This window comes from Schistocerca nitens, chromosome 12, assembly GCF_023898315.1.
Source record: "Schistocerca nitens isolate TAMUIC-IGC-003100 chromosome 12, iqSchNite1.1, whole genome shotgun sequence".
Lineage (NCBI taxonomy): Eukaryota > Metazoa > Arthropoda > Insecta > Orthoptera > Acrididae > Schistocerca > Schistocerca nitens.
Genome location: NC_064625.1, coordinates 109,329,133 through 109,345,282, shown reverse-complemented (window position 1 = coordinate 109,345,282; position 16,150 = coordinate 109,329,133). Strand labels below are relative to the sequence as shown.

General features: G+C 40.9%; 1 protein-coding gene across 1 annotated transcript in view; it reads left to right on the top strand.

The window, feature by feature from the left end:
* LOC126214937 (uncharacterized) overlaps nucleotides 1–16,150 on the top strand; it is a 212,629-nt gene that overhangs the window by 139,724 nt on the left and 56,755 nt on the right. The window contains exon 5 of the mRNA XM_049941575.1: nucleotides 9,119–9,264. Coding sequence (XP_049797532.1) covers nucleotides 9,119–9,264 — 146 coding nt within the window. The remainder of the gene's footprint in view (nucleotides 1–9,118; nucleotides 9,265–16,150) is intronic.

Below are 16,150 nucleotides of genomic sequence, written 5' to 3'. Positions count from 1 at the left end.
AAATGCTAAAATCTTTGGTGTGGAAGGCAGAATGAGCATTGAGACAGCTGATTCTTCACTTTTCTGTCAGTGTTTTAAAGAGTAATATCTTCAGCTTCTTATGCTCTGACAGACGCTTTTCTCATCTGATATTTAATGCTTCACAGTATATGACGACGTCAGCTCATCCTAGCAACCAGAATGACTTGTTTACATCAAACAGTAGACAGTGATACTATTCATACTAGTTGTTTAATAAATACAGTCATACTGCAGCTTTTCAGTTGTGTTCTTTCTCAAGGAGTTACAAACTATGAATTACCACCTGCACAAAATACACTACTAGAAAAAAACTAATACACCTTGGAAGATGAAGTCTGTTTTGACCCAATAATTGCATATTCCCCATGGGGGATAATAGATATACTGGTAATGGTTTCACTGTTGTCCACCAACCAACAGATAGCATAGTGGCATAGCTACCAGAGTGCTATCTGTGGCTCCCTTTTCATAGGGAATGCTCATATGCTCACAGTCAGAAAGCTCAGGGTGGTGCGAATGTGTGAAACAAGCAGACAACCATGGAGACGCACTCATGCTTCCTACAGCCAGCTGAGTGAGTTTGAGAGGGGGTCAAATTTTGGCCTTCCAAGCGGCGGGATGGTCACTTCAGAGAATTGCCACACAAGCCGGAGGCAATTGCATTAGTTTTGCAACAGTGTTCATGTTAGTGGTCACATGAATATTCTCACATCCTTAGACAAGGTTCTGGATGTCCACACAGCACAGTGGCAGCAGTGGCAGTGGCAGATCGTACAGGTACCACAGCAAAGACAAGAGGGCTTGTGAACCCAGATGTGTGAACCGGTTATTAGCAGTGGGACTTTGGGCACACACACCTCTAACTATCTTGCACTCACATCACGGCATCATTGTACACGCCTCAGCTGGTACTGTCAGAGGATCACTTGGAAGATGGAGTGGCACACCATGGTTTCCAGCAATGAAAGCAGATTCTGCCTCCATGCAAGTTATGGTTGTTTGACATATGATGTAGACCTGGTGAGCACTGTGTTGTAGAGGGCATTCGTCCGAGACACTCTGGTCCCACCCTTGGCCTCATGGTCTGGGATCCAGTAAGCTACAAATCTTATACACCTATGGTGTTTCTGGAGGAAATGCTAACCATTTCTCGGTACACTCGGAATGTTGTTAGACCCATTCTTTTGCCAATCTTGCAAAGGAAAGTGATGTGTTATTCCAACAGAATAATGCTCACCCACACACTGCCAATGAAAGTCAACGTGCTCGGCAAGACGTACAGCAACTTCCCTGGCCAGCATGATCTCCGGAATTGTCTCGAGTTGAACACGTTGGATCAAATGGAATGAGAGGTCGCAGTGTATACCAGGACAGTATTCGCCATCTGTATGATCGACTGGATTCCAGAGCTAATGCGTGCATTGCCACCTGTGAAGGCAACACCACATACTAATATACTATGTGATCAAGTGTCCGGACACCCTAAAAAACATACATTTCTCATATTAGGTGCATTGTGCTGCCACCTGCTGCCAGGTACTCCACATCAGTGACCTCAGCGGTCATTAGGCATCGTGAGAGAGCAGAATGGGGGACTCTAGGGAACCCTCAGACTTCAAACATAGTCAAGTGATTGGATGTCACTTGTGTCATATGTCTGTATGTGAGATTTCCACACTCCTAAACATCCATGGGTCCACTGTTTCCGATGTGATGGTGAAGTGGAAATGTACAGCACAAAAGCGTACATACCGATCTCATCTGTTAACTGACAGAGACAGCCAACAGTTGAAGAGGGTCCAAATATGTAATAGGCAGACATCTATCCAGACCATCACACAGGAATTCCAGACTGCACCAGGATCCACTGCAAGTACTATGATAGTTAGGTGGGAGGTGAGAAAACTTAGATTTCATGGTCAAGTGGCTGCTCATAAGCCACACATCATGCTGGTAAATGCCAAACGACACATTGCTTGGTGTAAGAAGTGTAAACATTGGACAATTGAACAGTGGAAAAACGTTGTGTGGAGTGACGAATCACAGCACACAATGTGGCTATCCAATGGCACGGTGCGAGTATGACGAATGCCCGGTGGAGTGAGCCACAAAATTGTAAGTCATTTTCAGCCTAATGTCTGTATTCTTTTGATCACATAGTGTGTGTGTGTTTCAGAATGGGTTGATATCTGGTACCTCAGAACTGCTTGTGCCACTGATCTGGAAATGTAATCATTTCACATGCTTCATATGCACTGTTGCAACAATAAGTCCTGAGTGAATTGGAAACTTCTAGAAGGGTGTACAGATTCCCCCCCGCCCCCCCCTAGCAGTGTATATCTTCATATACGACATTCCATACTCTTGTGTTTTGAGTATAAGGCCAAGCAAAGTATTTATGGTTTTTATTTATTTATTCGTCCATTTATCTGATTTATTTCAATTGATACTGTTGAATCATTACATATAGACCTTGACATTTTGATTGTACAATGACAGGTACGTAGCATATTCTGCAACTTAGTGTATATATAGAACAGATTACACTAAATAGATGACGTATTACATTGAATTAAACTCTTCTGTACATTATTACTAATTTCCTCATGTTTAAATTTACATACATATTACAGTGTGGTCAGAAACAGTCTGAAATGCTTGTAAGGGTGTTGCAGGGAATGGTGTGTTGGGAAATAGTTGTTAGAAAAAAATTTGATACATTGTGTGGTTTCCGATTAAATTAGCATTGAAGTTGGGCAGTGAGATTGTAGCACATGCAAAGTCAAGTAGCTCATCAGAGATAGTGTTATCAAATGTATTCTTTGTTTGGTTTCCAAACTTATTTGTCACTTCCGAAAAAGGTTCATTTCAACTAGTGATGAGTATTTGAAGACGTGGTAACTCACGGACCCCCAGATGTCTGTGCATTACTGCATTTTAACAAGTGCAAGTGCTCGAATTTGCACACGATGACTTGATTTGCTAATGCCAATGCTAATTAAATCGGGAATGGCGCAATGTATCAAATATTTTTCTTAACAATTCCCAGTCCAACCTACCCTGCAACACATTTTACAAGCCCTTCAGACTGTTTCTGACAAACCTATACATGGTTAATGAGGACAGAATGACAGTTACTTCTATTTTCTTGCATTTGCATTCATCATACTTTTGGATTTACTTTCCAATAACCAGGAAATTCATTTAACGAATAAAACAGATTTTTCCTCAATATTTCTCTATATGCACAAATGTTCATTATTTGGCTGTTGTTTTGTCCTGTGTTGAATTTTTCTTAGTTTCCAATAGTTTATGTTTTATATTGATATGAAGTGGTTGGACAAAAGTACGGAAACACGATGGGAAGTGTATGCTCGAACATAATGCAGATGCATTTTGTATTCGACTATGAATGGCTTCTGTGTAATGTCCTCAGTATGTTGCATGTGTCAGTCATGTTCAGAACCGTGTTTTGTGTAGTTGTGATTCCATTATGTCATTTAAATGTGGGCAAATTGTTGGTGATTGTATGGTGGATACTTCTGTAACCAAGGTGGCCAAAGTGTTTGATGTTTCTAGAGACACCATACCCAAGACTTATACCACACACAGGGAAAACAGAAAAACATCATCCACTAACTGACAATGCGGACGGAAGTTTGTGTTCAGTGATCATGTCGTGTGACAGTCATTGAAGAGGAGTGTGATGATAAATAAAAGGATGACAGCGGCAAAAGCTATTGTGGAACTAAATGTTGTGAACCCTCTCAGCACTAAAACAACATGAAGGGAGCTCCACAAGGAGGGAATTGCAGGATGAGATGGAATTCCAACGCCCTCATCAGTGATCCAAATACCTGTAACAGGAAAATGTGGTACTGAAGCCATAAAACTTGGCCTATGGAACAATCAAAAAAGTCATTTGGTAGTGTTTCACATTGTTTCTTATGTCCCTGGAGAGGAACATGGGAGGGGGATGTTGTGTTGGATGATGATTTGGACAGCCACATCGTGATATTCCATGGACCCCATGGTTACCCTGTGAGGTCTCATTACTGACAAGGATGATACGAGTAATTTGGTTGATTTAGCTCATCCCATGGTACAATGTTTGTTTCCTACTGCTGATGCTGTGTTAGAAGACTAGCAGAGGAGTGGTTTTGTGAGCATAAGGATGACTTTTCATATCTGCTGTAACCTCTAAAGCCACCAGACCTCAATATTATTGAGCTTTTGTGGTCTAAGTTGGAGAGGAGGGTGCATGATCACTATCCCCTCCATCACTGTTTACTGAACTTGCCAATATTTAGCAGGAAGAATGGTATAAGATTCCCATACAGGACTCGTGTGTATCTGTTCAGAAATGGGTGGGACCTGTTTTGAATGCCAGTGGTTGTCCTACACCATATTAGGCTTGGTAACATGTTGTCTTTTTTGTGTTTCCATAGTTTTGTCCACCTACTGTATATAAACACATAAAAAAATTTTTGCATCACTCAGGTTCCCAGAACTCCTGAAGATAGACGTTGACTGTGGATATTGTATCACAGACGCAGCCCCTTTGACTGTTCAGAGTTGTCACTAAACCCACTCAAAGATGTAAACAACCATGCATGAGCAGTGCCTATTAGATAGAGTGTGTCCGACAGCTGATCAGTTCCATTCATTCCATCAGGAAGGAGGTACACGGTTCGCGTTGTCTGCAGTTCAACCGTGCCTAGACAGTGGGTACTGCGGTTCCATCGCGACCGCATTGTTACTTTGTGTCAGGAAGGGCTCTCAACAAGGGAAGTGTCCAGGTGTCTCGGAGTGAACCAAAGTGATGTTGTTCGAACATGGAGGAGATACAGAGAGACAGGAACTGCCGATGACATGCCTCGCTCAGGCCGCCCAAGGGCTACTACTGCAGTGGATGACCGCTACCTACAGATTGTGGTTTGGAGGAACCCTGACAGCAGTGCCACTGTGTTGAATAATGCTTTTTGTGTAGCCACAGGACGTCATGTTACGACTCAAACTATGCACAGTAGGCTGCAGGATGTGCTACTTCACTCCCAACGTCCACAGTGAGGTCCATCTTTGCAACTACGACACCATGCAGCACGGTACAGGTTGGACCAACAATATGCTGAATGTACCGCTCAGGATTGGCATCACGTTCTCTTCACTGATGAGTGTCAGATATGCCTTCAACCAGACAATCGTCGGAGACTTGTTTGGAGGCAACAGAGTGGCTTAAGGGATTCATAGTGTGAAAAGTAAAACATTTTAAGGACCTCAATACTAACAATTTTAGTTCACTTCTGTAATGCATAGCATCCTGAACTTAATTAACTGGATATGTTGGTTTGCAGATTGACACAACCCATTATGGTATTAGTGGTGTAATATCTACACTACTGGCCATTAAAATTGCTACACCAAGAAGAAATGCAGATGATAAACGGGTATTCATTGGACAAATATATTATACTAGAACTGACATGTGTTAACATTTTCACACATTTTGGATGCATAGATCCTGAGAAATCAGTACCCAGAACAACCACCTCTGGCCGTAATAACGGCCTTGATACGCCTGGGCATTGAGTCAAACAGAGCTTGGATGGTGTGTACAGATACAGCTGCCCATGCAGTGACTGGCGTATTGTGACGAGCTAGTTGCTCGGTCACCATTGACCAGACGTTTTCAATTGGTGAGAGATCTGGAGAATGTTCAGGGCAGCAGCAACACGGATGCGACCATCATGATGCTGTAAACAGAACCTGGATTCATCTGAAAAAATGACGTTTTGCCATTCGTGCACCCAGGTTCGTCGTTGAGTACACCATCGCAGGCGCTCCTGTCTGTGATGCAGCATCAAGGGTAACTGCAGCCATGGTCTCCAAGCTGATAGTCCGGGCTGCTGCAAACGTCGTCGAACTGTTTGTGCAGGTGGTTGTTGTCTTGCAATGTCCCCATCTGTTAACCCAGGGATTGAGACGTGGCTGCACTATCTGTTACAGCCATGTGGATAAGATGCCTACCATCTCAACTGCTAGTGATACGAGGCCGCTGGGATCCCACGGCGAACTGTATTACCCTCCTGAACCCACAGATTCCACATTCTGCTAACAGTCATTGGATCTCGACCAACGCGAGCAGCAGTGTCGCAATACGATAAACCGATGTCGCGATACGATAAACCACAGTCGCAATAGGCTACTATCCAACATTTATCAAAGTCGGAAATGTGATGGTACGAATTTCTCCTCCTTACATGAGGCATCACAACAACGTTTCACCAGGCAATGCCAGTCAACTGCTGTTTGTCTATGAGAAATCGGTTGGAAACGTTCTTCATGTCAGCACGTTGTAGGTGTCGCCACCGGTGCCAACCTTGTGTGAATGCTCTGAAAAGCTAATCATTTGCTTATCACAGCATCTTCTTCCTGTCAGCTAAATTTCGCGTCTGTAGCACATCATCTTCATGGTGTAGCAATTTTAATGGCCAGTAATGTAAAATGAGGGAAAGGCAGCCATCACCTGTAACAGATCGGTGCGTGGAACACAGTAATACGTAACACAAAACAGCATTCACACTAGCTTGCAAGCACTATCTCTTTTTTCAGCAACAACACACACATACAACCATGCAGACAGCATAATGCACTGTTTCGTGGCCACAGCAAGAGCAGCATTGGCAGTGTGGTACTCAACACAGTCACGGCTATTGAATATCTAGGCATAATGTGACAAAGCGATATGAACTGGAAAGAGCACATTAGGTCTGTAGTTGGGAAGGTGAACGGTTGACGTCAGTTTATTGGGAGAATTCTAGAAAAGCGTGGCTTTTCTATAATGGAGACCACATACAAGACACTTTTGTGAGCCAATCTTGGGTACTGCTCAGGTGTTTGGGATCCTCAACACATCGGATTAAAGGGCACATGGAAACAATTCAGTGGTGTGCTGCTCGATTTGTTACTGGTAGGTTTGTTCAACATGCTAGTATCTTGGATATGTTGTATGAACTCATACGAGTTGTGGTTGAAAAGTACCAGGAATTATTGTTTTTCTTATAGAATCTTTATTTACTCATCAACATCAACTTTGTCTCCATCAAAGTAGACCACCCAAGATATAATACACTTGTCACAGTGCTATTTCCTGTCTTGAAAGTGCTTCTGGAACTCACTTTTAATGGTGGTGTTCAGCTCTATAGTGATTCTGTTTGTATCTCATCAGTGGTGGCAAAACGATCTCCTGTCATGCTTCTCTTCAGTATCAGGAATAGAAAGAAGTCACAGTGGGTCAGGTCCGGCAAATACAGTGGCTGTAGCAACATAAGGGTTTTGTGTTTTGCCAAAAAGTCAGGATCACGTATTGAGGGGTGAGCATGAGCATTATTGTGATGCAATTTCTGTGAGTGGTTTTGCCTTAATTCTGGTTATTTTCTCCGGATTGCTACCCGTAAACGATGCATAACTTCCAGGTAGTATTCCTTATTGGCCTTAACAACCACGAGGTAGGAACGCGTGATGTACTATCTGATTCTAATCGAAGAAAATAGTGAGAAGAATGTTCACATCTGATCAGACTTGTCAAGTATTTATCGGTCTTGGCTCTTCACACATTTACATCGGGATGATTGGCCCTTGGTTTCAACTTCATACCCATATACTCCTGTTTTGTCATTTGTTATAATCTTCTTTAGAAGTTCTGTATAACTGTTGACTTCAGTCTGCCTAAACCATCTAAAAAAACTTCTTGGCCTGAGCCATAGGCTGTGTTGACATCAGCAACCTTTGTGATAGTGATCTGGCAATTTTCCAGAACAATTTTCTGTACTACTTCCACATTGTCATCAGTAACTCGTGTCAGGGCATTCGGGGCAGTCAGCATCTTCTCGACCCTCTTTGAAACATGTATACCATTCGTAAAATGTTGTCTAAATTCATAGGAGATTCACCAAAATCAACAATCAACATTTCGAATGTGGTGCTGCAAATTATTCCATTTTTAAGCAAAATTTAATGTAAATTCTTTGATCCATCTTTTTTGAAATTAAAAATTCACTGAGCACTCAGAAACATGTATAACTTTTTCAACTGCCACCAAGAAACAAAATATTCGAAACAGCTGAAAATGCAGACATACATGAGCAACACATGTACCAACAAGATAAAAAAAAATTAAACTGGATGTGTAAAGCCCGTGAAATTAAAAAAGTTCCATTTCTTTTTTATCACACCTCATATGTGTATCCCTGGTCTGAAGAAGTCAGTAATTTCATGAAATGCTGTTGGCAAAGTTTAGAGAACCGGCATTTGTGACCAGCTGCAGAGCGATCCTACTGCCACCCGCTTACATCTCAGGTAAGGACAGCAAAGGTAAGATAAGGGACGTCTGGTCTCATATGGAGGTGTACAGGCAGTTATCATCATCTCACTCCATTTGCGAGTGGAACAGGAAGGGGAATGAAAATCAATGGTTTAAGGTACTCTCTGCCATGCGTCATAATCCGGCTGTATGTAAATGTAGATGCAGGCCTTCACCATTTTTTCCAGTCCGAGCTTGTGTTAAAACTCTAATGATTATGTAGTCAGCGGCTTGCTAAATTCCAATGTTTTTTACTTCTTCATTTTCTGTAAGCTATATTTTCATATGAGGTTGGAATTTTGAAACATTCTCCACGTGGGTCACCTTCAAGATAAGTTTGACCATGACCAAAATCAGCCACCTATTCTTGGCAGTTGAAAATGAAAGTGTGGTCTTCATATAAACCTTTCCCTGCTATGGATGAACTTCTGTTAGCTGTTAACCTTCCAAAATTGAATGAAAGCCGCACTACCTGTCTATTTTAAAACAATGTGGAGGAAACTTACCAGAGATAAAACTGCTGCTGTCGATACATTATTGCACAATATGTACCCACCAACAGAATAACAGCAAAATTACAGTTTTATCAATACCATTTCTCTCAAAAGCTGAAAACTTTTGCACTTTGTCATCATAATTACATCTGTGTAACTAAAATGTAACCTTTCTGAACACTTTGTAAACAATTTGTGCACCATATGTGCCAGTATATTGCACTTTTTTTTCTTTTTACAGGTTTTCCCCAAAGAAGAGTCACAACGACATGAACGGAGGCTGCTTGTTGATGACGTTCCATGCAGCCTGCCAAAATCAGTTCTCAGAACATATTTTGGAAAATTCGGAAGGGTAGAGCAAATAAAAATACTACCAATGCCCTCCAGGTATAAATATGGCTCCTTAAGTAGGTAACTGATGTGATAAACAGTGCACAGTCACAAGGTCACATGAGACTGGCACTCAATCTCTCTCTCTCTCTCTCTCTCTCTCTCTCTCTCTATCTCTCTCTCTCTCTCTCTCTCTCTCTCACACACACACACACACATTGAGATCCATAAATTTCATCATCTAGGAGGTTAAGAGATTCTCATAATTACCAAATCAATGTCAATAGAGTTGCACTGTTTGTACTTGTTGGTATACTTTACAGGCATAGCTTGCAGTGGCTGCTGCTGCTTGTTAATCTATGGATAGTCTTTCCATATCCCTCAAAACCCTGTTCATAATTTGGTTTATGGAACACAATGTGTGACTGAATAAATGAGTGAAATGATTACAATACAACAAAATAGTTTTCAACTACAACGAAAAATAAAATCACAAACAACTTTACGATTATGATTAGTAAAAAAATAAATCTTGTGTTAACCTTCGATCACTGATACTCCACCATCGACCAGCTCATTTAATCCAAAGGAAATGTAGATCATTATATTCAATTTCAAAATATGTAACATAAATGGTCGTATCTTTGGCCTTGCCTTAGAAGTTTAAATTCGTTTCATTGCCATGGGATTGTTCACTGGAACCATTATAGGATTGCTTTGTCAGACTGTTAAGAATCCTTTTTCTCAGGAACTAGTAGATGTATTAAGTTGAAATTTACGTCACATATTAAGATCTATGATCCCTTGGCAGGGTAAAAATTTTAAGCTTCAAAGTCAATGCAGTCAAACTATTCGGCCATTTTTGTGACATATTTTGATTCCTGAAAACTCATCAAAGCATACCTCCTATTGACACAGAACCATGAAATGTAGCAAGAAGCAAGGTTTCACAGGGGGCAAAAAAAAAAAAAAAAAAAAAAAAAAAAAAAAAAAAAAAAACTGAAAATTGTGACTTGTAATTATGTCACACAAAAAATATCTTTTTACCATTACAATGTACGTTGTATTCGTCATCCATCAAAAGCATAATATATACGCTTAACATTGCCAAATTAGGGGGTGGTCTAGATTAATTTAGAAACAGAAATACAACTTCAAAGAACCAAGATCACTATTGTACAGCATTTATTGTGATTACAATGTTGCCATCATCAGATCTTCTGCAGTACATTTTACTGAGTCTTGACCAAATGCATCACATATGGATCACATTATAGAACTATGTTTCATGAACATGAGAACAATAGTGTATCAGCAAGTTAAGCATAAAAAAAGTAAAAAATAAAAACGTACCCTATATATTTTGATGAGTTGTTGTACTTCCGTTCCTGCAAAAGCATAAAAGATGAACATTTGCATGTAAACATAAAATGTAAGTTATAGTCATTTTTTTGTATGTTAAGTTTTATTAAATGTTTTATATCTGCATGTGTAAGGCGAACTCTCATGTTCAGGCCAGTCTGAACAACTACTGTAGAGATTTTGATACACTCTTGGAATTCACAGGACTGATACAAGTTTACACAGAACCCTTAATGTGTGACTCCTATTCACATTTGGCCAGTTTTTTAAATTTACATGCCTGAATCAGTAAAAATGGAACCCTTAGGGGATCACTTTGTTCTCTGCCTGCCTGTCTGTCCAACTGTTAAGAACCCTTTTTCTCAGGAATGAAGAGATGTATCAAGTTGAAATTTATATTACGTACTAAGGTCTGTGGTTGCTAGGCAACAAAAAGAATTTAAGCTTCTAAGTCAATGGAAGGAAAGGATGTGGCCATTTATGTCAGTATTTTAATACTCGCGAACTCATTCCATTCATCAAACCCTATAGTGAACTCCCCACTGACCTGGAATCATAATATTTGGCAAGATGATAGGTTTTTATTTATTTTTTATTTACACATCATGTTCCGTAGGACCAAATTGAGGAGCAAATCTCCAAGGTCATGGAATGTGTCAGTACATGAACTTACAACATAAAAGTAATAACAGTTAAAAACAGGTTTCATAGTGCAAGTAAAGGAAGAAATCAAAAATTTGTTAGTATGTAATTATGTCACTTTTTTCCATTTATTGTCCATCTATTAAGACAATTTTTCTCAGCACCAGGTAGAGATATCATATTGAAATTTATGTCAAATACGAACATCTACAGTCACTTGGTGGTGTAAAAAATTTAAGCTTCTAAGTCAACACAATCAAAATATACAGCCATTTATGTTTGATATTTTGATACTCGCAAACTCTCTCATCAGAACTGAGAGGCAAACTATCTGTATACTTAACTAAGTTTTTTTAAAAAAGCTGCTTTATATGAGGGTGAGTCAAATGAAAACCTTAAATATTTTTTATTGTGCAGAAGTGGTACAAAGCTGTAACACTTTTCAACATAATTTCCCCCATGGTCAATGCAAGTCCCTCAGCGCTTACAAAGTGCATAAATTCCTATAGAAAAAAACTCTTTTAGTTGTCCACACAACCACTCATGCACCATGTGGCATACCTCTTCATCAGAACGGAACTTCTTTCCTCCCATTGCGTCTTTGAGTGGTCCAAACATATGGAAACCATGTGGGGGCAAGGTCTGGTGAGTATGGTGGATGAGGAAGACAATCAAAATGCAGGTCTGTGATTGTTGCAACTGTTGTATGGGCAGTGTTGGACCTTGCATTGTCATGTTGCAAAAAGACATCAGCTGACAGCAATCCACATCGCTTTGATTAGATTGCAGGCTGCAGATGATTTTTTAGGAGGTCTGTGTATGATGCACTGGTGACAGCGGTCCCCTCTAGGCATGTAATGCTCCAAAATGGCTCCTTTTTCATCCCAAAAGAGAGTCAGCATAACCTTCCCTGCTGATGGTTCTCTTCGAAACTTCTTTGGTTTTGGTGATGAGGAATGGTGCCATTCCTTGCTTGCTCTCTTTGTTTCTGGTTGGTGGAAGTAAACCCAGGTTTTGTCCCCAGTAACGATTCTTGCAAGGAAGCCATCACCTTCTTGTTCAAAGCAAGGAAGAAATTCTTCACAAGCATCGACACGTCATTCTCTCATTTCAGGAGTCAGCTGCCATGGCACCCATCTTGCAGATACTTTGTGAAACTGGAGCACACCATGCAAAGTGTGGTGTGCTAACCCATGACTAATCTGTAAACATGCTGCAATGTCATTCAGTGTCACTTGGCAGTTTTCCTTCATTATGGCTTCAACTGCTGCATTGTTCCATGGAGTCACAACTCATTGTGCCTGACCTGGACGAGAAGCATCTTCCACTGAAGTCACACCATTTACGAACTTCCTACTCCATTCGCAGACTTGCTGCTGTGACAAACATGCATCGCTGTACTGAACCTTCATTTGTCGATGAATTTCAATAGGTTTCAAACCTTCACTACGCAAAAACCGAATAACAGAACGCTGTTCTTCCCTGGTGCAAGTCGCAAGTGGGGCGGCCATCTGTATACTGATACTGCGATGGTATGTGTGTATCTGCACTATGCTGCCACCTAAAGGCCATTCTTCACACTGTATGTAGCACGCTTACCAACTTACGGGATAACGGTGTGAAATTTCGATTTGTTATTACAAATTTAAGGTTTTCATTTGACTCACCCTCGTATGTATGTGTACACAGATTTGATGCTTCTTGGCAGATAAAAGCTGTGTGCTCAGTGCACCCATACAATAGTTTGTGAAGACTAAAGGCAACTTGTAAGTAGCGTCAATAAAGCTCCAGTTCCCATGCTGCTGTTGTTGTTGTTGTGGTTTTCAGTCCAGAGGCTGGTTTGATGCAGCTCTCCATGCTTCTCTATCCTGTGCAAGCTTCTTCATCTCCCAGTACCTCCAGCGCTTACAAAGTGCATAAAGTCCTATAGAAAAAAATTCTTTTAGTTGTCCGCGCAACCACTCATGCACCACGTGGCGTACCTCTTCATCAGAATGGAACTTCTTTCCTCCTTCTGAATCTGTTTAGTGTACTCATCCCTTGGTCTCCCACTATGATTTTTACTCTCCACGCTGCCCTCCAATACTAAATTGGTGATGCCTTGATGCCTCAGAATATGCCCTACCAACCGATCCCTTCTTCTAGTCAAGTTGTGCCACCAATTTCTCTTCTCTCCTATTCTATTCAATACCTCCTCATTAGTTATGTGATCTACCCATCTAATCTTCAGCATTCTTCTGTAGCACCAGATTTTGAAAGCTTCTAAACTCTTCTTGTCTAAACTATTTATCGTCCACGTTTCACTTCCATACATGGCTACACTCCATACAAATACTTTCAGAAACGACTTCCTGACATTTAAATCTAAACTCGATGTTAACAAATTTCTCTTCTTCAGAAAGGCTTTCCTTGCCATTGCCAGTCTACATTTTATATCTTCTCTACTTCGACCATCATCAGGTATTTTGCTCCCCAAATAGCAAAAATCCTTTACTACTTTAAGAGTCTCATTTCCTAATCTAATTCCCTCAGCCTCACCCGACTTAATTCGACTACATTCCATTATCCTCGTTTTGTTTTTGTTGATGTTCATCTTATACCCTCCTTTCAAGACACTGTCCATTCCGTTCAACTGCTCTTCCAAGTCCTTTGCTGTCTCTGACAGAATTACAATGTTTTTATTTCTTCTCCCTGGATTTTAATACCTACTCCGAACTTTTCTTGTTTCCTTTACTGCTTCGTCAATATACAGATTGAATAGCATTGGGGAGAGGCTACAACCCTGTCTCACTCCCTTCCCAACCACTGCTTCCCTTTCATGTCCCTCGACTCTTATAACTTTCTTTGGGTTTATATATATATAAAAACAACTAGCTGACAAACCCGGAATTACTCAGTTTTTTCCATTGGTCTGTAAAGAATTCGTGTTAGTATTTTGCAGCTGTGGCTTATTAAACTGATAGTTCAGTAATTTTCACATCTGTCAACACCTGCTTTCTTTGGGATTGGAATTATTATATTCTTCTTGAAGTCTGAGGGTATTTCGCCTGTCTCATACATCTTGCTCACTAAATGGTAGAGTCTTGTTAGGCCTGGCTCTCCCTATGCTGTCATCTTGTTTTGACTTAGATCTTTCAGTGCTCTGTCAAACTCTTCACGCAGTATCATATCTCCCATTTCACCTTCATCTACATCCTCTTCCATTTCCATAATATTGTCCTCGAGTACATCGCCCTTGTATAGACCCTCTATATACTCCTTCCACCTTTCTGCCTTTTCTGTTCCAAAAAACGGTGCACATGACTTTTCGAGGGATCAAGATTTGCTTAGGCTTAACCTTTGTTGGGGATAAAGTGTGCATCCATTCCATTGGTTGCCATTTTGTTTCAGGGGTGTCGTACAATACCCCCCAAGTTTCATTCACCGTGACTATCCGAGAAAGAAAACCATCGCCTTCTTCATATTAGCATGTCAAAAATTGAAGTGCACTGCCCATCCGTTGTTTTTGTGTTGTTCAGTAAGAATTTTAGTGATTTAGTACTCCGTGGTAGTAAATGTTTTATTCTTATGTTGCTTATTTAGCATTAGCAGTTAATTTCTTTGATGTTCATAAATTCTTCACGGTTCATTTTTGTACCATTACACACGATATCTTTGTTGTAAGCTATGGTAGTTAGTAGTCTAACAATCAGAAAAATATGTCCCAAAAATAAATAATTAGCAAGATGAGTGACAAAAATGTGCCCTCTCTGTGTAATTACGTTTCACCAAGCACCTTCAGTGAAAATGAAAGGAAAAAAGGACAATGGCGAGGCCAGTTAGTTTTCACATTGCCTTTATATGTGGTATCTGCTGCAAACTGAAACAGAGGAAATACATTTTGCCATTATATGTCCCATTGATAGCAACGTCCCTGAGAATTGAATTTACAGTCAAGTAAGGGCTAGGCATAGAGGATTTGAAAAAGAATATAGAAACACAGTGTGAAATGCATACTTGAACGTAAATGCAGTTGCTAGCCAAGCCTGCAGATTGCGCTGTTGTACACTACTGGCCATTAAAATTGCTACACCATGAAGATGACGTGCTACAGATGCAAAATTTACCGACAGGAAGAAGATGCTGTGATATGCAAATGATTAAATTTTCAGAGCATTCACAGGAGGTTAGCGCCGGTGGCGACACCTACAACGTGCTGACATGAGGAAAGTTTCCAACCAATTTCTCATACACAAACAGCAGTTGACCGGCGTTGCCTGGTGATACGTTGTTTTGATGCCTCGTGTAAGGAGGAGAAACGCGTACCATCACATTTCCGACTTTGATAAAGGTCAGATTGTAGCCTATCGCAATTGCGGTTTATCGTATCGCGACATTGCTGCTTGCGTTGGTCGAGATCCAATGACTGTTAGCACAATATCGAATCGGTGCGTTCAAGAGGGTAATATGGAATGCCGTACTGGATCCCAACAGCCTCGTATCACTAGCAGTCAAGATGACAGGCATCTTATCCGCATGGCTGTAACGGATTGTGCAGCAACGCCTTGATCCCTGAGTCAATAGATGGGGACGTTTGCAAGACAACAACCACCTGCACAAACAGTTCGACTACGTTTGCAGCAGCATGGACTATCAGCTCAGAGACCATGGCTGCGGTTACCCTTGACACTGCATTACAGACAGGAGGGCCTGTGATGGTGTACTCAATGACAAACCTGGGTGCACGAATGGCAAAACGTCATTTTTTTTCTGAGATGAATCCAGGTTCTGTTTATAGCATCATGATGGTGGCATCCGTGTTTGGCGACATTGCGGTGAACGCACATTGAATGCGTGTATTTGTCATTGCCATATTGGTGTATCACCCGGCGTGATGGTATAGGGTGCCAACAGATGTTTGTGCAGGAAGAGCTGCAATTCCAGAACCACTTGTCAATGA